The sequence below is a fragment of the Hesperophylax consimilis genome, chromosome 6, assembly GCF_061612785.1.
Source record: "Hesperophylax consimilis isolate HC1 chromosome 6, BYU_Hcon_1.0, whole genome shotgun sequence".
Lineage (NCBI taxonomy): Eukaryota > Metazoa > Arthropoda > Insecta > Trichoptera > Limnephilidae > Hesperophylax > Hesperophylax consimilis.
Genome location: NC_142841.1, coordinates 26282457 through 26304981, shown reverse-complemented (window position 1 = coordinate 26304981; position 22525 = coordinate 26282457). Strand labels below are relative to the sequence as shown.

The 22525-nt window shown below is 36.4% G+C and overlaps 1 protein-coding gene across 4 annotated transcripts in view; it reads right to left on the bottom strand.

Annotated features, from left to right (window-relative positions):
• Gdap2 (ganglioside induced differentiation associated protein 2) overlaps positions 1-22525 on the bottom strand; it is a 213550-nt gene that overhangs the window by 61942 nt on the left and 129083 nt on the right. For all 4 annotated transcript variants that reach the window (XM_089632502.1, XM_089632499.1, XM_089632500.1 and 1 more), the window contains exon 8: positions 5434-5584. In XM_089632502.1, the coding sequence (XP_089488628.1) occupies positions 5434-5584 (151 nt within the window). The remainder of the gene's footprint in view (positions 1-5433; positions 5585-22525) is intronic.

Genomic DNA, 22525 nt, shown 5'->3' with positions numbered 1-22525 from the left:
GAATTTATGACACAATGACTAACACATAAGATATCGTTACTCATAATGTACGAGGGTGGTCTGAAAAGTTTCCGATCTCAACGCAAAGACGGCGGTTCTCGTCAATAAAAGCTAGTGAATGTAGTTGTGCATCTTTTGACAGTTACTCACCAAAGTTTCTGCCATTTTGGACGCGCAGTATTTAATATAATGTGCAATATGCGCGCAATTGATGAATGTTTACGAGTGTTCATTTCTTACACCTTAATTAATAACCTCAGTTTAAGGAGTTCATAATAGATATATTTCTTAGCGGAACATCTATTTATATACCCACATGGATGGGTGTATATGGCCCCACTAAAGTTGGCAGCTGAGGGTGTGACGTCACCCGGCGGCCAGAACATTAATAATGTATCGAAACATCGGTGACGTCAGAAGAACCGATCTTCGAATTTCGCCGCGTTTTTCTCTTTTGCAGTTGAGTTCTGAGAGGAAATCTGGCGGTTTCCCGCCTGCGTCACGCTGGATCGTTGCCATTTTCTTTTATAAAGAACACTTTTGGCAACGTTCGCTTTCGGGAGTATTTTAAAAATATTATAGGTCTGAACAGCAGTCGAAATGTTAGGAAATGTCCATGTAAGCGCCCTTGAGGCGATTATACATTAAAAAATGGCGCTATAAAAATGATCCGAGTAGAAGAGAAAGATGACGTAGATGTCGAGTATTTAAAGCTAAATTATTGAAGTCATCTAGCGATGGACTTTGGATGGACTTTGGATGGACTATATCTGGCCATATACCATTAATTGAAGTTATCTAGCGATAGACGATTAATTGAAGATATCTAGCGATAAACGATTAATTGAAGTTATCCAGCGAAAAATTATTGAAGTTATTTAGCGATAGACTCAAATCACCAGTTTTGTAATATTTGTAATTTTCATTTTTTCGTATATCACACGCAATAAATACGCCGTATCATATTCTGGTTAGCAAGAAATGAGTTAAGTTTATTAGTATATAATATATAAAGGTACACAAAATTATTATTAGACCGCCCACTCGCTTCCAAGATTGATGTTTGCTCTTCGCTGACGTCACCGACGTAAAACATGACATGTAATAATGTGACGTAGCAGACTTTTTCCGACGGAAATTCGAAAATAATTACTGCGATCAATAAAGGGTATGAATTGAATTTCAAACGTTATTTTTCTACGTCAAATTCTATCACAAATCTTCACGATTATCGGAATAGAAATTAAAGGTAGGTACCCACCTAGTGTAACTAATAAGTGAGGTAAGAGGAGGACTACCTTTCCTAACTAAGTATAGTAAGTTGAGTTTTAATTTTTTTCTGGTGCTTTTAGTTTGTTGCTGATCAAATGATAGCACTAATCACTAGTTTTCCGACCACTGTGGCCTAATCCGGGATCGATCGCGAATGATCCGCTCATTTAAACCGGCCCACGAGCCACCAAAGAGCGAGCGGGTTATTTTTTCGTCAGCATCCGGGTCTCGTGTCGGGTGCCGGTGTGGGGAGGCACCATAGATGAATGAGAATGATGAGCGAGCGGGTTGTCAGCAGCAGAGATGTGCAAAATGGGTACCCAAAACCATTTAAAATGCAAAATGGAAATGGGCTAAACTTTTCCATTTGAAAATGCAAAATGGTTTTTAGAAAAGCATTTCAAATGCAAAATGCAAAATACCTATTTTCAAAATGCAAAATGGTTTCTCAGGTCAAACAATTAAAATAATTATAGAATTTTTAAACAATTTTGTCATTTAATAATGGAAATCAATGTAGAACAAACATATTACATGATGGTAAATCCAAAAACACCACGACTACAGATTATGAAACCACAAATATTTGCGCGGGACTGATGTTACCAACGTAAAAACATAGAAACTGCTATCTAACATTTAATATTACAGCGAGCGTCATGGCCCCATGTTCAGTATTTGAATCAGTATTTTTTGTAATGGTATCACTCAATTGCCAGGGCTCCTACCAGGGAGCAACTTGACAAATGTAAATTATCTCTCATAGCGAGGTTGAGGACCGACTGATGGGATATTTGGGGCTTATGAAAAAAAGATGAGTGGAGATAGTAGGAAGAATGTTGCAAAAAAGCATTTAAAATGGAAAATGCATTGAGAAAAGCATTTAAAATGCAAAATGGTTTTTAGAAAAGCATTTAAAATGCAAAATGGAAAATATCCATTTTGCATTTCCATTTGAAATGGATTTATTTGAAATAAAGTACATCTCTGGTCAGCAGCCACTATCGCGACTCGGGTGCTGAGGTGTGGCGAGGCGAGCGACCATATATATATGAATAAGTATGAATTTTGTATCAAGTCTCAAATCACTTTCTCGCGACATAAACAACTCACGATTTTATTTTTTAAAAGTCGAAATGTTTGCAGCTTTCTGGCGTCAACGTTCTTATCGTGTAGTTATTGTATTTTTTGTTGATTTTATGAAATATTAAAGGTTGGTGAATATTGATACCTTATCTATTTGGAATTTCCCACAATTAGTTACTATGTTATTTTTGACAGTAATTAATTTCTAATTATTTGGTAATACTCAAGCATGAAGGTAAATTTACAATGGTTTGCGAGAAATAACACGCATAATATTATTTTGATACGCATTCGCGAGAACCGGACTTTGAGCGGGTTCTCGCGACCTGATTACGACCCCTGTGGGTCGTGAGAGATCCGGGTCGTGTAAAATCAATGTGCAAGTTGCTGGCGTACTGAATAAATCAATAGGTATATAACTATATATCTTGCGTACACTAACCGAGTGAATATGTACATACTTTTAAACATTCAAAAGAAGGAGCCATATTACATCTGGCAATCATTTCAATTAAAATAAAAGAAAAATATATACTAATACAATTTTACAAGATCAACTGTTTTTGCAGTATATAGGTAAATACAATTTTGTGCAATTATTTTCCAATTTAGACTGGTGCTTGTCTAATTGATTATCTGATTTAGCATCACTTATCACATTTTATTTAATAAGTCAGTATGTGTTGCTAGTCCCTGGGATGAGCAGGTCGGGTTCCGGGGGTAATTCAAGGATGTGAGAAGGTCGTGGGAAGAAGCGTGCTTCCAAATGAAAGCACAGCCGGGCTATATTTAGTCGCGCGATTAATGTCGATACCGATGTAGGTCAGATGAAATTCTAGCGCCAAAACACAACAGACGCGAATGAAATAAAACAACCGGTACGAGTTAACCCTTCGATTCGTATTGTGACTTATTGGCTTCATAGTCCAATGGCATATAGACTTTAATCCTTAAATTGAAGAACAAGAAGAATTTTTATTACATTTTAAATAGATTTTTCAGCTCCAACGAATACCAAACCAGGCACATGTCCGTCTTATGACGGTCCTATATCTTGTACAATGTAATGTGCGCTCAAAATACAACCGTATGAAACATTTATACACGGTGTTCAGAAACTAGTGGTAAAAGCGTGAAACCCGCGAATTTACATCACCCAAAAAACATAAAAAAATTTTCGGCATTTAAAGCGTTCAAAATACTTTTAGAGGCGGGTCTACGTTTCGACGCCTTTTAAAAGACAATGAACAGTTGACAGTAACTAGTAACTACGTAGTGAACGATTTTTTAAATAAAAATTTGGCCTAAAAAATCATAAGTTATACCACAAAGTCGACTCGAAATGCGACATACATTCACCAGTACCACTAGTTTTCGGACACCATGTATAATAATTTAAAAATACAAAATGAGTAACGATGTTTATAAATACAAAATGAACAATATTGAAATGATTCCAAGTAACATGGACATCGATACAATTATCCAAGGTACGCTCTGGTGATCTCTCAAGCGTGACGGGTTAAATATTATCACTTCATTGCAAAGTAATTTCCATTCCTTTATTACAGAAAATCCAACCGCTCCGTCGGATTAATTATTCAAAGTGACATCGTTCCGTGCAAGTAGAACGTACCACGTAGTACCTATATACTCCTTACTCCAAAGCCGTCTCACGGTTGCGGTGAGTTAACTCGACTACGATGTACGACAGAGTGGAAAACACCCCCAGATGCTCCTCTGATCTGGTTTGCTCGAGCTGGTACGGAACCAGTATAATCGTCGCATGAAATCCAGCCATCCATCAATCAATATCGCATTTAGATCTTTGGGAATTAGGAGTAGCTGAGGTCGCTTCAGAGGTCGAACTGTATACGAGTAGTTGGACTGGAGTAAAGAAATGGCAGAAGGTAATTAGATTGAGATCCCGATTATGAAAGCACCGCTCAACCTTCAATTTCGGCCGACTACAAAGCTTGTCGTGTCGTTATTTTTTTAATTAGAAGGTTGTCAAGCTTAAAGTAGCAGAGGTTGTACCGAAGAATAACTACTGATAAAAAAGTTGTAGAATTATAAAAAAAAGAAAAACTGATGTTATTTCGATATTATTTTGGACTACTGAGTCAGGATCAAGAACACGTCCTTTGTTTACGAGTGAGAAATAGGTATTAACATTTTGAAGATATTATAATATATCTGGTCCGTTAATAAATAAATATATATAATATCTACTGTAATATACGATTAGAGACTCCACTGTGTCTTTTCCAAACCAAATAAAGATCTTAAGAACCTGCCTATTTTTATTACTCCCTTTATTCAAACGATTATCGAACCACTTTTTAATTAAATCACTCACGGTCAATCGCCTTCGTCAGTAACCAGTCTCTCTTCCACACATCACGTAAACCTTTACGTGATGTAGGTACCTACCTAATTCATAGAGACCTCAATTTTTTTAACGATATTCTCATCTTTTTGTCAGCTAAAGGTGGTATTTTGGTACGTTAGATTTTTGGTATTTTGGAGTAAAAAAGCACGAGCGCCGTTGATAGCAAGTTTCATTTTATGGTTATTTAAGCATGTCAAATTAGACAAAGAAATGTTTAGATCATATACATAAGATTAATTTCAAAAGCCGTGAAAATTCGTGCTACTTGCCCGAAAAGAAAGAAAAGGTCTGACTGCAGCGTGAACTTGCGGTGATAATTGACATTAGAGTGACAGGAAATGTTAAAATAGCTCAGTCCTGATCAGTCCTAACAGAGGCGTGCGACGCATCACCCAGACAAGTGATGGTAAATATGAAACAATAGTTGAACATTAATACAAAGGCCCCAAATATTATTACGGTCACAATTGACTTCGATTGCGAACTGCATCGAACGCTAGGAGCGCGATGAAAAAGAGATTGGATGGTTTCATATTACCATCAATATCAGACTTGCCTCTCGGTGCCAGATGGTGTCTGATTGCTCCATGCTAAGAATTAGCACCCCAACTGCAAGTGACAGTGAAGCGGCAGTAGTTCACTGGCCAGTTAATAAGGTAAGGTAAGTGGTAAGTATGACCTACCTCTCCTGATGCTCGATCTGCCGGGCGCGCACCTCGGCCACGGGGTCCAGCACGGCGCGCTGCTCGCCCAACAGCCGCTGCCGGTCCAGATCTCCCTGCATCTGTCCGAAGGCCGCGCTGAGACCCTCCAGCTCCAGGGTATCATCATCAGCTAGAACAAGAGCTCAGGTTAAACATGTGCATTCGTTAGTCGATTAATACTGCTTACCTACTCCGCGCGGGAGCCCCTGAGGATATTGTATCACTATGTCATCTCAAATAGTTCTGTGTGGATGAACTTCGTTGGGAATGGTTATAGAGATGTGGCGGCAATTAACCAGATGTTGATGATGATCTGTTGTGAGTTAGTGAGATTTATTATTCAATGGAGCTTGGAACTATAGCACGTGCGTTTAAATAGTATATAGTTGAAGAATTGGGACTGCTACTTGCAAGATATTAAATTTGAATTGACGACCCTTTGTTGGCTTTAAAAGTGGCAATTTTGAGATAGGGGTCGTACTTGTATATACTGCCGATATATTCTGAGTGCACGCACACGGTTCGGAATTTTTTATTATTTTTTTCTCATTATTTCTCTTTCAATGTTTACAATGTTTTATTACACTTTTATATACATTTCCATACTTGCTGTAGTTGGCGCAAGTAGTATACGACTTCAGTTTAACTAAAATAATAGAGGAATAGTGTTGAATAAATCAAAACAACAAAGGTAAATAAAATAAAGGCAAGTATAAAATTAATTTACACGAATGGCTAACTATATAATTTGCGAAAAAATGTATTAAAAAGGAAAAGTTTAACATTTCCGGTCTCAGCCACATTCTGTCAGACGGTCGGAGCATTTCCGCTTTCCAATAAAATCCAAATAAATGGAATATTTCTGAACGTGTTCCAAAATTAAAAGCTGTTTTCGAAAGGTGATGAAATACGCTCTTGTATTTTATTATTAAAAAAAACATATAATTTTCGAAATATCAAAATTATGAACGCAAACAAACATATAAAAAAAAATATATAATGGCTCGCTTTATGTTTTTTGTAACCATTATTACTAATAACTAAAAAATAAATACACACTTATTTTTTAGTAAATTTATTAAAAACGTTATCGTCACCTTACTTTTTAGACAGATGTATTAAAAACGTTATCGTCACCTCACTTTTTAGACAGATGTATTAAAAACGTTATCGTCACCTCACTTTTTAGACAGATGTATTAAAAACGTTATCGTCACCTCACTTTTTAGACAGATGTATTAAAAACGTTATCGTCACCTCACTTTTTAGACAGATGTATTAAAAACGTTATCGTCACCTCACTTTTTAGACAGATGTATTAAAAACGTTATCGTCACCTCACTTTTTAGACAGATGTATTAAAAACGTTATCGTCACCTCACTTTTTAGACAGATGTATTAAAAACGTTATAGTCACCTCACTTTTTAGACAGATGTATTAAAAACGTTATCGTCACCTCACTTTTTAGACAGATGTATTAAAAACGTTATCTTCACCTCACTTTTTAGACAGATGTATTAAAAACGTTATCGTCACCTCACTTTTTAGACAGATGTAATAAAAACTTTATCGTCACCTCACTTTTTAGACAGATGTATTACAAACGTTATGGTCACTTCACTTTTTTGTCGTTTTATACAACAAAATTTGATGAAGTCTTAAGTTTTTTCAAATTGCGGTCGGTACCTTTAGTTTCATACAGGTGCACATTTTCATTATTCTGTGGTTAACTTCTATACGTGAATATAAAGCTTGGTGTTTTCTCTCTCTAACACCGTTTAGATCATATTTCTCTCCACAAAGGCAAGGGAGACACAACGATTTTTGTGAGACCATATGAGTTGTTCCCAAAAGCGAACAAATTAGCCCGAGGTGTTAATACAAACTTATCTGTCCATAGAAAAAAGAAATAATAAATTAAATGGTTATATAGATGTGGTGGAAATTAACCAGTTAGGTTGATGGATTCAATAGAGCTTGGGGTTTGCGTTGAAAGGGTGGTTAAGGAATTGGGACTGCTTCTTGCAAAAAATGACAATTTTGAGACGGGCCGGATATACTGCTGACATAAATATTACCAATGAATATATGTATTTTAGTCAAATAATGTTCACACGGAAGAAGGGTGAGTTATTGGGTTTTGAAGGCTGTTAGGCATCTCTAAAGTGAAATGATTTGAACCGTAAAATATGCGATGTTGTTAATTATGAAAACAAGAATTACGATGTTATTCACGTGATTTCTTTAAATAATGAAGCATCTCAGTGCAAACAATGTGCTCGTGTTCTTAAGTATCCATGTACCATATAATTTATGTGTTTGCCCAAATGAGCTGTTTACAAAATTGATAAAGAAAAACTTGAAGAATGTAAACAAACGAGATCTCTCAAGAAGTCAACGCATTCGTACGTGATTTTCGTCACTTTTTTTTCTGAAAATATTTAATAGTGAATTATCACGTGTATTTCGCTGATAACCCCGATATTATAATCTTTCCTTCTTTCTCAGAAACTACGCATGAATCAGAAAGAGATGGTACAATGAAACTCTTAGTGGCAGGACCATATTGCTAGTCAGTCTGTATAAATATGCGTTAGTTATTCACGTGTTGTTTTATTGTTAGGTTTATATAATTCTGCGTACATGAATATTCGAAGCCGTCATTCTCCATGGCAGTCGGAAAGCCGGATAGTCGAACTGTTGGACAACCGGACAGTGGGACGGCCGGATAGTGTCCAGTGAGACGACCGGACAGTGAACACCCTCGGGCAGTCGGTGCGGCGCGGTAGGCTTGTCACAGCGGGCAGATGATGTCACGCACCGCAAGAGGCACGGCTGCAGTCACAACACTCAACACCTTTCCTCATTAACGAGGCCATAAAGCAGGGGCTTCTTATCACCGGCTCACGCGTTCGGGGGTAATTACTTCGCAATCTAAGTCGAGCGACATCATTTAGAAACAAACAACCGACTTATCACATTCGTTTTCTTAGATAGTCGCGTAGTTTCCCCCAAGAAACCGAACAGGGAAATGCTACCATTAAACAAACATCATATTATGGCTATTAGATTATTTATTCGGGAACAACACTTGACAGTGGCCGATGTTTTTAACAAGAAACGTAATTAATCAGTACCACCGCTTTAGACGTCATACGTCAGTGCACGAAGGGACGAATCTTCAAATGGAGAACTGAATAAAAAGGAATAACTGAATGATTCCATTGATTGTGGGAATCCATGCAACTATGCCATTAATAATGAATCACGCAGTCAAGAGAAAAACTCGATGAGACACGGATTAATCAACTACTTAAATTATGCACTATTTACGGTAAGTTTGTAGGGACGAGTAAAAAACACTAATTTAAACTAAAAATATTAATTTATTGCGTTTAAGTAATAATAATAAATCAGCATAAAAGTACTTATCAAATATGAATAAACTAGCTTAGGCCAGTAAAAAAACCCGGGATATTATATTAGTAAATATAGTTATGTAGTAAATCTAACGTTTTCTTGAAAATGGAAAAAACCGCAGATCCTTAAAAAATCTGACTTTACTTGTCGAGATTAACAAAAAGAAATTTATAAAAAAAACAATATACACTTCAAATAATAATACAGTATTTAAATGATTTTCTGGTAAAAAATATTATATCTCAAGTAGGTACTTTATAGCTTGTCTGAATTCTTGACACTGTGTTCCAATTTTTAAAAAGACTTTAAAAAAAATTCTGTTAAAATTATATTACAGGTAGGTACTTTTCTGTTTGTCTGAATTCTCGACACTTCAGTTCCATTTAAAAAAATGACGTTTAAATAAAAACAAATCCTAGTTCATCGAACCAGAGTTACAATCACAGAGAGACCCACAACCGAAATTAGTATTTTTGATGATGATACTCGTATTTGTAGTGTTTTCTAATTAAACTAATTTTTCCACTTTTTGTAGCTTGTCAATAATCAAAATCAACACCCAGAAGCAGCATTCTCATACGAAATGGAAAATCTATGTCAACATAATTTTGCTCTGCGATAAATAATATTTTTTGTGGAATTCGCGAAGGAATTTAGGCGAAATTTTTAATGAATAAACTTTCCATCAGAATGCTGTTTCAGCGTGTCACAAAGCCAGCGGTGCAACTCCAATAAGTGCAAGTTCCCGGGCAACTAAATACCTGAACCAATAATTGTGAACAATTGGATTAGCCCGAGGCATACACTTCTGAGTGACACTGAAGTTGATGAAGGCGAACACGTGGAATTAGCCACTAGCCATTGAACACGGTTTAGAATGTTATCATGTGGCAATATAGGAACAGGTTTATTATTTATCATTAAAAAAAACAACTAATTAATCATTAATTATGATGACCATGGATTTCCGAGTACTTAGCGATAGTCAGTGGGGTGCACAGAGTATATTTATAATCAGGGTAGGCAGTTGAGGCAACCCACCTCTTTCCCAACCTGTTATAAGTAACAAATGGTTACTCCTTCGAGGCGCACTACAAGGTTTCTATTTTTTTTAAATTAAACAAAGCTACATTTATGTAAAAACTGCTCTAGAGCCTCAAATGTCCTTGCTCAGTAGGAATTAGTAACATGTGTATGTGGATGATGGAATAGTATTTATACAATAGTGAATATATTACCTGTTCGAGGGATATTATGGTTCAAAATTGTATGCCAAAACCTATTGTCAAATTCCATATATAAAGAACAAGTAGATCACACACACATTACAAGATTTAGTCAAAATGAAAGTATGTCCATCCAAAAATTACTAATAGGCCAACGAACATTTACTTATCTTGTGCCTTCTATCTATACAGGGTGTATCGGCACGTACCCGACAAACTTTAACCAGCTATTCCTTAGCACATTTGGAGTAAAAAATGTTATGGGCACTTTGCTGTCCGGTAACATTTTTTTTTTAATAAAAAATTTACTATTCATATTTTCACCACATATCACCACTGTTTTATCCTTTGTCAAAGTTTGAAAACCCACCTGGCAATATTTTATTCGAGTTTCGTTGAATAATATACGTACATACCTACATTAGCGCGCTTTTACGATCACAACGAAATGGCACGGCACCATTCGTCTCATTTTTAGCTATTATTATTTAGTGTGTATGAAAGAGCGAACACGCTTTTTGAAACACTTGCTAATAACAGCTGTTGAACACGAGAAACAATGCCAATGACAGTGACGGAGTGTGGATTTTTTTAATCATTTTTGTTTTTAATTGAAAAAAAATGTTACCGGATAGCAAAGTGCCCATAACATTTTTTACTCCAAATGTGCTAAGGAAAAGCTGGTTTAAGTTTGTCGGGTACGTGCCGATACACCCTGTATGAATAAATAAAATGTAAATGTTCATTTGTTCAAAATCATAAATCTCCAAAAGTTCTTCACCGATTGCTTTGAAATTTTGACACAACTTTGCATTGAAATACGCGTGTGTTTTTATATATATATATTAAATAGATGTTAACTGTGATAGGTAAAAACATATTTTTTTTTAAACAGCGCCATCTGTTGGGCAAACATGCTTTTTTTGAAAAACAGCGCCATCTCTTGGGTGTAAAAGCAATTATTGTTTATTCGCTCTATTGTTTCTCTACCAGCACAGATAGACTGAGCCACAGCAACGCTGTTTTCATGTCATTTAAAAATTTTGTTCAGCAAGGTTTACACAGGGTGTATCGGCACTAACCCGACAAACTTTAACCAGCTATTCCTTAGCACATTTGGAGTAAAAAATCTTATGGGCGCTTTGCTGTCCGGTAACATTTTTTTTCAATAAAACAAAAAATTATAAAAAAATCCACACTCCGTCACTGTCATTGGCATTGTTTCTCGTGTTCAACAGCTGTTATTAGCAAGTGTGTCAAAAAGCGTGTTCGCTCTTTCATACACACTAAATAATAATAGCTAAAAATGAGACGAATGGTGCCATGCCATTTCGTTGTGATCGTAAAAGCGCGCTAATGTAGGTACGTACGTATATTATTCAACGAAACTCGAATAAAATATTGCCAGGTGGGTTTTCAAACTTTGACAAAGGATAAAACAGTGGTGACATGTGGTGAAAATATGAATAGTAAATTTTTTATTAAAAAAAAAATGTTACCGGACAGCAAAGTGCCCATAACATTTTTTACTCCAAATGTGGTAAGGAATAGCTGGTTAAAGTTTGTCGGGTACGTGCCGATACACCCTGTATATATGTATATATATATATATATATATATACGTAATACGTACATGCATACTATATTTATAGAAAGTAGAGTAAAGTCAATGTTTTGTAATAAAGTTACATTGCTAACGCTAGCTAAACTTTATGAGATACATCAAAAAAAATGTACTACGTAATTGTATATCTTAATAAGGCCTACAGAGAAGTCTTCGATTTATTTATTCTTGGCTAATTTATATAGCGCCGCTTTTGTGAGAGATCACCTCAGGGGCGCTGGTATATGTCTTTCACCCAAGGATAACTCCCTGCACTAAGGGTACACGTCAGCTAGTACAAGATAATTACATACCAGTTATATACAAAATTTCCATATTTTTCTGCCAAACAAACACAAACAATATTTGGAAAGAAAGTCAACATGATAACATTATTATCATTATTTCGTCAGCAAAGTTGTACTTATTAATAAATGTACCAACAGATGGCACTGATTGCTGCATTTGCTGGCACTGTCGAAAGGCACGGTCTTTATTATAGATACAAACGCAAACAAGTCGACCCTTACTCATGCATTGTACTTTTTGTGTAGAATAGAATTCGCATACATTGTTTTTGCCTTTGACAAGCTATAGTGGCGCAGTCGGTGTGGCAAGCGCGCGTGGCACTGCTTTTCATGGTTGGTACTTTGTGTGTAGGTATATTTAATAATAATTACCTTCTAAAATACCAGTACTTTATTTGTTTATATAAATGTCATTTTCATAGTTCCACTAAAAATTATTTTCAAAGTTAGAATTTTTCAAAGACTGCCAAAGCGATTGTAATCTGGCGGGGTTTGCATGATGTCACACGTGCCTCAGTTTTGTCAGTTGATAGTAAGGCCATTCCTACACAGGTCGGTATGAAATCAACAAATCCCAAAATAAAAACATGAATACTTTGTATACCGCAGAGACAGACAGTGCAACATCGGGCAAAATTGAATGCATTTTTAATGCCAGCGGCTGGCCGAACCATGAGGGAGCGGTCTAATAATTTCTATTAGCACTTGCTTACTAATCACAAGACTTTTATGGTTTTAATCGCCTTTTAATGATGATTTATTAATTCTAGGTACAATTATGTACTTATACACAGTAAAGCTTTCATAACATATTATTACGAACCTTCAGAACAGAAGAAGAAGAATTAGAATCAGCCATAGACATTCAAATTTATAGACTGTAATGGTAAAGTTTGTTGGGGTGTAAAAAGTAATGTAGGTACATTCCAATGTATACAAAAACGGTAGAGCAAAGACCTCAATCTCATGATTGTGGGATTAATTTCCTGTCAAGTAAGTTGGGTGATCAGAAATAATAAGAGTAAATTCTTAACAGAAATTATATTGAAACCATCAAAAGTTACAACAAAGGAGTACAAAATAATAACCATGTAACAATAGGAATAAAAGTAAGGCACATACCAGATGGACTCCTGAACCAAACTAAACTAACTTTACGTGGTCGAGAAACGAAGGAATAACAACGGTTGGCGAACGAAAACTTGTTTTCGGTAGCGGGGAACGGACCCGGGACGAAGGCCAGGACATCCTTCTCTTAGTGGACACGGGAGGACGCAACTCCTACAACGGGCGCCTGCAGGAACATAAGGCCTGCAGCACGAGGCAAGCAACCAGACTCTTCTTACGGAGCCAGGACATCCTTCTCTTAGTGAAACGGGAGGACGCAACTCCTACAACGCGTGCCTGCAGGAACATCAGGTCTGCAGCACGTGGTAACCGACCAGACTCGTCTTACAGACTTCGGGAACAGCAATCCGTTCCTTCGCGACGCGGGGATACTCAGCCATCAACTACTAGCCATAGCTAGGACCGATCCATTTACGGTTTCAGTTCCGAAACACGAGTATACAAATATGACCAACGGCCAACACTGGATGAAAAGCGGGATTCCATAATCCCCACTAGAAATAATAACCAACACGAACTATTCGTGAAATGATAAACACCCCGCGCCCTTTTTGAAAGAAAATAATAACTTCTATTCACATGATTAACTCAGATTGAAAAACCCCTTAAAAGGCGAGTGACTGGATCCACGACCCACTGGCCAAGCAGGCCGGGGAGGAAGTGACCATAAACAAATCTGTCCTTCCTTCCTTAAAATTATTGCCAAAGTTAAAAAAAAACACCATAGACAAAATAACCCCAATTAAGCAAGAACTTCACTTGTCACAAAATATTTATGTGACAAGACTTGCCCTAATATGAAATCTGGATATCATTTAGACGAACTTGGGGCAAACCATGTGACCATATTTTTGGCACCAGGAGGGTTGGAGAATGTTTTAAATGAACTATGAAAGCAGTCGTACATCGACCACCGATGAGCGCACATTGAAATAACCAGGCCATGCGCAGAAAAGTAAAGATCGCTAAATATGAGTAAGGCAAAGGTTTACAGTTCGCTGCCTTAGTTCTTGTAGGTTCAATAGACCATTTAGCAAATTTTACAGGAGACGTTATTTTAAACGTTATTAGTTTTGCAAAAAAAGGTCTATTGAACATACAAGAACTAGGACAGCGAGTTCTGTCCATTGTGGGACTTTTCTGCGCAGGATCTGAATGTTCATTCTGAAACGATTCACCTGGCTTAGCGATGTTAAAAATGAGTGAGGTGGCTAAATTTGTAAAGTTGTCCAACTAAATAATGTAACAAAATATTAAATTTTGGAAACCAGCCTCAAATTTTGTTCAAGTAGTTGTTTATGGAGCCAGCAATTTGTGCGCCATTGACAAAAGGAATAGTAATTCGTAAGCTGATTTTATTTTCGATGACCGAATGGTGATATTACAATGCGAGTTTATATGCGTGTATACTGTCAGATTCATTTATGACAAATCACCGAAAGTAAGACGGTTACGCTGCCTCCTGTGCTCTGCGCAATTTGGTTTGTTCCCTTTTCACTGATTGGCTCATCCATTAATTTGGATTATGGAATCAGCTTTTTTTCTATACGAATGATTTTTTTTAAGCCATAATATTTTTCACTCAAGTTCCTAATTCAATATTTGGTAACTGCAGTAAGTTGTTTTATTTGGTAACTTTCAAAGCATTTACAGAACTATCTTGAGGTTTTCACAAAAATTGCGATTTACAAATTATCCAATTATTTGATTTGACATTTTCACTGCCAAAAATATTTTTGTCATCATTTTTGAGGTATTATGCCGTGTTGGGCTTCCTCCTTCTTTAGCCAATGTTTCGGACAGTGTTACAGTGTGAATCATCATGGCAGATGAAACGCTGTCCCAAATGTAACGTTGGCCAAAGAAGGACGATGTGCAACACGGCATAATAACCCAAAAATAAATCACAATAATTATAACAGTCATATTGTTAAGCAAATAAAAGATTTCAGTTCATCCCAGATTTAAACAGGTCACTCAGAGTATTAAACTAATCCACTATACCACCATAGTCACCTTATACAAGGTGTCCGGAAATTCGTATTACGAGGCGTATCCAGAAAGTAAGTGTACTGAATTTTTGTAGGTTACAAATCTTTTTATTGAAACAAAAAAATTACATGATTACCGTAGTACATATGTAAGCTATTTTTAGACATAGTCGCCATTCCTCTCAATGTAGGTGGTGAAGCGGGGTATCAATTTTTGATGCCTTCCTCGAAGAAGTTTCCCGCCAACCCCTTCGTCCACTTCTCCACCTCCTCCTTTACCTCCTCGTCGGTTGAAAACCTTTTTCCACCCATGTACAGCTTCAGGGAGGTAAAGAGATAATAATCTGAAGGTGGTAGGTTAAGGGAATGCGCGGGGTGGTTCAGGATATCCCATTTAAACGAAGCAAGCAGTTCCTTCGTGGCGTTGGCTGTGTGTGGTCTGGCATTGTCGTGCAGCAGGCTGACTCCCTTTGTCAGCATGCCTCTCCTCTTGTTATGAATCGCCTTCCGCAATTTTTTTAGGGTCTCACAGTATCTTGCAGAGTTGATGGTCTCCACTTGAGGCAGATATTTAATCAAAATTATGCCTTGACAGTCCCAAAACACGGATGCCACGATTTTCTTGGCTGAAATTGTGGTTTTGAACTTTTTGGTGGAGGGTGAAGAGGTGAGAACCGTTTTTAAACTCGCGATACCACTTGTACACACTCGTACAATTCATAGCTTTATCACCATATGCAGTTTTAACCTCATTATAAACCTCAAACGGAGGTTTTTCATTTCAAACGAGATAACGGATGACGCCGCGTATTTCGCATTTGGCGGGAGATTGGATTGACATTTTTCACGAAACGTGTTGTCGCGTTGACACTTCTCAACGTACTGACCTTGAACAGGTCTCGTTGCGGAGGGGAAGAGTCAGGCTACACGTAAGTGTAGCCAACATATCGAAAATAAAATTCATTCGGTCGTGAAAGCCTCAGTACACTTACTTTCTGGATATGCCTCGTACTAGCGGGAAACTGGAAAATCCAAAAAACTTTTTTTTTCGGTCAGAGTATTTGGATTTCTTTTAATTTTTTTTACTTTTTTCCAATTTTTTTCGGCAATTAAAGGGTTAAAAATAATTTTGGAAGTTGGTCTACGCATCGACGCTTTTAACTTGTTGAAGGCCGGAGCATAAAACTTTAGTGGAACCTAACGTTTTATTAGCCCAAAAGATGGTGATTTTGTGTTTCATACATTTTTCGTAGCATTAAGGTCAAAATAGCATTGCAAATTATTCTCATAAGAATCATACTAGAATGCTCGCTTGTTCTCCAGAGACCCATCGGCGTTCAACTGGTTAAAAGACATATTAGGCAGCTGATATTAACTCGCTAGTGACTGATTTTGTTAAAATTTAACTAAAAAAAATTCAAATTTGGAATCAATTTACTCATTAAACTTAAAAAGAAAGCTCAGATAAAATAAAGGTATACGAAAAAATCGTAAAGTTCTTGCTCTATAAATATACTTGTCTAAATTTATATGGAGGTGCGCACACGATCGACGTGATACTCGAAAGACTTTTTTAGAATTTTGAAATAGTTTCCAACTATCGCCAAAACAAAAGTGCGGGCGGCCATAGATACCGAGGTAACAACCAAACTGTTTGCTATAATATAATAATAATTGGATGACTTGTATAGCGCCGTTTTTGTGCAAAATCACCTCAAGGGAGCTGTACAAATTTATAATACATTTCTACAGTGATCTATGTTATTACTAACTATTTATGGAGATAAAATACAGTACAATACTTACCTGGTAGGTCACTTGAGATTAACACTTAATTAACATTTTCTAATTAGCGAAATTTAGATACAGGATTTAGGACATAATTGGAAAATTGAATATAACTTGACTTTCTCTTAGGAATGGTATATTTAATTTAAGGGTATGACAGCTTAAAAAGGTAAGTTTTTAGTTTAGACCTTAGTTCTGTTGGACTTGTTATAGACCTTAGTTCCGGAGGGAGTTTATTCCAAGCCTTCGGCCCAGATACTCCGAAAGCGCAATCACCAAACTTAGTATTTGGCTTTCGCTTAGGTTCTATCAGTCTGCCTACAGCTGATGATGTTGCTGATCTAAGAGTTGACTGCCTCAGACCAGTGTTTTCCGGGACACATAGTTCAGAGATGTAGGGTGGGGCAATTTCATTGATGGATTTAAACACCATCCAGCACAGTTTGTACTGGATTCTTTCAGGACACTTGAGCCAGTGAAGGTTACAAAGGTGTTCTGAAATGTGCGAATATTTTGAAACCCCGGTTATGAGCCATGCTGCTGCATTAAACACTGATTGAATTTTGTTAATTTGATATTTTGGAAGGCTGGCATAAATGCCGTTGCAGTAATCGAGACGTGAGACTACGTATGAGTTGATAAGTAGTTTTGTTGATTCTGTAGGAAGGTTTCTTCGGACAGACTTGAGTTGTCTTAGGTGAAAAAAACCGGTGCTTACAGTCCTATTTATTAGACTTTTAAATGAAAAGTCTGAATCTAAATTGACACCGAGAAGTTTGACTGTTGTTTTTGGGATGATATCGCTGCCGGAAATAGTAATAGGTGAATCGTTTATGAAATATTGAAGTTTGTTTGTGGCCGCCCAGAGAAACTCAGTCTTAGATGGATTGAGCTTCAACTTGTTTGAAGACATCCAACGAGTTATTGCTTCTAGACATTTAGTTATACGGATCACTTAACACCAAATACATGACTTATTGTGATGCTTGAAGTGGATATCTCAGATGGAAATCCCACAACTTATCAAGCGCGGCTACCGCACTGCGAGAACCAAATCAAAAACACAATAATGTATTGTACCTATCTAAAATAAAAATAGTGTCAAAAAGTTTATTTACTTTATTACATCTTTATAACCGCCATGCCCAACTTGCGCAGTTCTAAAAAGTTTGATCATAAGTTTTCTTTGTCGATTTACACACTTTCTTGATAGTTGAAAATGGTGTCATCGGGCGGTGGGCTTTATTTCTAATTTAATTTCATAGTTCTTTCTCTTCAATATGGTCTACATTTATTATTATATCTGCTGTGTGGGAAGCCACACTTATCGGTAAAACAAAAGCCACACTTATCTATAACCAAATTCATACATTAGATAGGTCATTTTTATTTGTAACATTTAAAATATAATGTGTAAAAAAATTTTAATTTTTAACCTATTTAAAAACAATAAAAAAATATGTAGAATTATGATGAGGTGTAAAATGTCGATTAATTTTGTTGGCGGCTCAACGAGCTACGCCTGGTTAACACACATGCCTCAGAGATCTCATTTCTACTACATTCAAACAACTTCCATCTTTTCTATGCCATGACTTAGTTCTATGCCTTACTGCCACACACATGGGTTGGTATCAATTGTGAACTTTTAACCTCACTTCATTTAACAACTTTTTATCAACGACTACTACATTTACCCATTGGGGCAAAATACTTGGGGCACATTATTAATCAACACCTATCGAACGATGGCGATATCGAACGACAAAGGAGAAGCCTAAGCATAGTGTTTAATATGATTGCCCGTAGATTTTGCAAATGCAGCAATACTGTAACAAAAAAAATACTGTTCAACGCATTCTGTACTGGCCTGTATACGTGTGAGACATGGTGTCACTACCGAACTTGCTCGATGGAACGACTCCGAATTCAATATAATGACACCTGTAGAATCATATCTGGATACCGAACATACAGCAGCGCATCGACAATGTTCACGGAATTAGGACTTAATGGATTTGCTGGCCTGATGAGACACCGGGTCACTGGAGCCAGGATGCGGCTAATGGCCTCCGCCAACACAGTGGTGACCGCAGCCTACCAGCACCAAGCGCCACTCCTGAGTGAGCGCTGGGCCCAAGCCCACACAAGACCATGCCCTACATAGTTGTCCTTAGTTGTTAATTTATTATATCTAATATACAAAAAATATTTATATCTATATGGGACGTGTGGGATTGCACAAACTTCCCCACATTCTGGAATAAAAATTATTATTATTGTTATAGATATGCAAATATATAGACGGTACAATTCTCATTCGGAGCCTACTATATTTATACAACAATGAAAAACCCTGAAAGTTTATTCCATAGACTTTGAGAGTTTTTCATTGGTGGATATAGTTAAGAAATCATCATATGACGACACAATATTTCGGTTCCAATTTTCGATCATAGTTATACCCCCTTGGACTAGATCTTCCATAATGTTGGAAATTATCATTGCGTAATCAGCTTATACTTGGCAACTTACTTCATAGTTTCAATATGTAAACATATATACCTACGATTAATTTATATAAACAATTATTGTTGAATATTAATATTCTTCAATAATTGGACCCTTGCCCGGAATAATTTTATATCCAACACAATTATCAATATTGAGTTATTGATGAAATAATGTTGGGTATGTTTTTATGCATCGTTAAGGAACTATGACGAAAATAAAAAAAAATATTTAGGCTTGTAGCAGCATTTCAAAGTTATAGACGGAATAGTTATGGATGGAATATAGCATCTTATCTAGAAAAGGATTGAATTTTAAATATGAAAAAATAAGTACAGATACATTAAAATCTGTTCATTTTACCAGTAAATTTACAGTTGCCACTAAGCAAACGGTTGGAGAAATGCAGGAACAAGAAAAAACAGGTCATTCCACATCTCACCAACTCCTGCGTGTTGTGGAACACATCACCCAGACTCCCAACATGGTTTTAGAGCAGGTCACTCCACCTCTCACCAACTCCTGCGTGTTGTGGAACACATCACGGAGGGCTTCAAATTCAAGAAAAACACAGTCATTCTTTCACTCGACGTAAGTAAAGCTTTCGATAAAGTCTGGCATAATGCCCTCTTATATAAAATGAACTCTCTTGGTTATCCATTAAGACTTACACAACTAATAGCCAGCTACCTAAGAGATAGATCCTTTAAAGTTAAAATAGACAACGTATTCTCCACAATCCGCGCCAATCAGCTGGGGTCCCTCAAGGCAGTCAACTCTCTCCATCCTTATATACATAACATCTATTCTAGCGATATCCGTGAACCCATAGATCATATCATTAAAATCTCTCAATTTGCGGATGACACTAACATCATGTCTAGTTCAAGCATCGAGAGCATCGCCACAAAGCGTGTTCAGAGACAAACCACTCTAACTGAAGAGTGGTGTAAAAAATGAAGAATATCAATAAATCCAACAAAAAGTGCCGCAACTGTTTTCTCGAAGACATGGCCAAAACGGCCCCCATTCAGACTGTTTGGGGAAAATGTTCCATTGGAAAAATCAATTAAATACCTAGTTGTAACGCTCAACTCCAAGCTCACCTGGAAGAAACATCTAACTGAAAAAATAAAAGCAGCAAATAAATGTCTAGCAGCACTCAACCCAATGATGGAAAAAAAAGTCGTCTATCAACGGACAGCAAATTATTGTTATACAAAACCACCATAAGGCCAGGCTTCACCTACGCTTGCCCCGTTTGGGGGCATGCTGCTCAAGGTCACATAAAAATAATTCAAAACAAAGCCATTAGACTTGCATTAAATGCGCCTAAATGGATTAGAATTTCAACTATCCATAATGACTCTAACATTCCATTGATAAAGGACTTCTTTGTTTCCCAAGCAACTAAATTTTAAGCCGGCCTTCCCAGCCACACTAATCCTACAGTAAAAACCCTTGCAAAATATAGCGAAAATGAAAAGTTTAAATTTGAAAAACCAAAGATAATCCTCCAGAAGGAATAAAAACCTGCACACAGCTGCAGTATAGTTGTAGCTCTTATTCAAACCAATCCATAATAATAAAAATATAAAAGTAAAGTATCTAAACATAATTATGCTACAGTCAATAAACTCATGTTTAGGAACTCTGTAAGTAAATTTAAAAAAAGTCACATAGATTTTAAAGGCCAAATTTCAATGGCGCGCTGTTTATAATAATCTGATATTATTAAAATGCAAGTTTGTCGTAAATTAAAAAAAAATCTCATCCTTTTAGTAGGGGTTCACCGCACAAACGCACTATTGAGAAAACCATCCAAATGGCTAAATTTCAAACAATACATTGTTGTAGGTATGCATTTTGTTTCCATCTGACCAATTTTTGACAGCCAATAACAGTAAAAATCAAAATAAATAGCAGCCTACCAATTGTATATTTAACGCTCATGATGGGTCAACTGATACACTGAATGCTTTCTCTTGGTTATACAAAGGACACAGCTGACCGACTCAGGGAAAACGGATGAACTATTTCCGATGTGAGTAATCCCAATGTATTAATCACTGAGGCAACGCCGCAGAAATTATCTAAATCAGATAAGATTAGCTCAACCCACATATTAGAATTAGTATTACTAGTGTAAACATGGAGGGCAAACACATGCAATATTATTATATCAATACATTTGTACTAATAATAACAGCAAGCATTGCAATACGCAGTCAGAGAAAAGAATATTTTAGTTTATTTCAATTTGACAATATTCTGTATTCAGACAGATCCCCTTAAAACTTCTTAATTGTTTATTGCATGTGTATTTATTTTATATATACATACAATAAGGTTACAATCAGAGGCGGCTCTGGGGTTCCGGAAGTGGGAGGTCAATCGAAATAAACCGAATAAGAGGTAATATTAGTAATCCAAAGGGAATATTATAAAAATGCCAATATATGTAATTATTTTGCTGGTAGCACAATATTGTTCTATTTAACTTTATTTGTCTTATTACTAATTATTAACACATATTACTTCAATGTGCATTTTATTAATATGTAAATGTTTTTAACACCGATTGTGGAGTTCACCTATAATTTAAAAATATCTACAAAAATCTATGTACCAAGATAGTTGTGTTGGATAGGTAGGTACAGGAGTGATGTGACTGATCTTGTGGATTCTAATACTAAAAAAATAATAAAAAAGCACTCTAAAATTACTTGTACATTAAATCGATCCTCCTTTCTTTGGCTTCTGCGAAATGATCAATGACACGGTTGTGGAAATTATCTATTTTCAAAATTATTTTTTTTCATTGCAAGTGAGCATAGTCTATCTTGACTCAATATATTTCTCAAAAATGTTTTAATTTATGTGGCCATTGGTATCACACAAAAAAATTGTAGGTAATTTTGGGAAATGATTGGTCTAACAAATCATTTTGAATCGTCTTAGATAAACCTTTAAAACTCGAAGACTTTCTTCAATCTATTTCCTGAATAAAGTTAATCAAATCGCGGAATATACCTGGATTATTGGACTCTTTTGATTCATCGTGACCTCTTAATGCCAGTTCAAAAGATCCACAA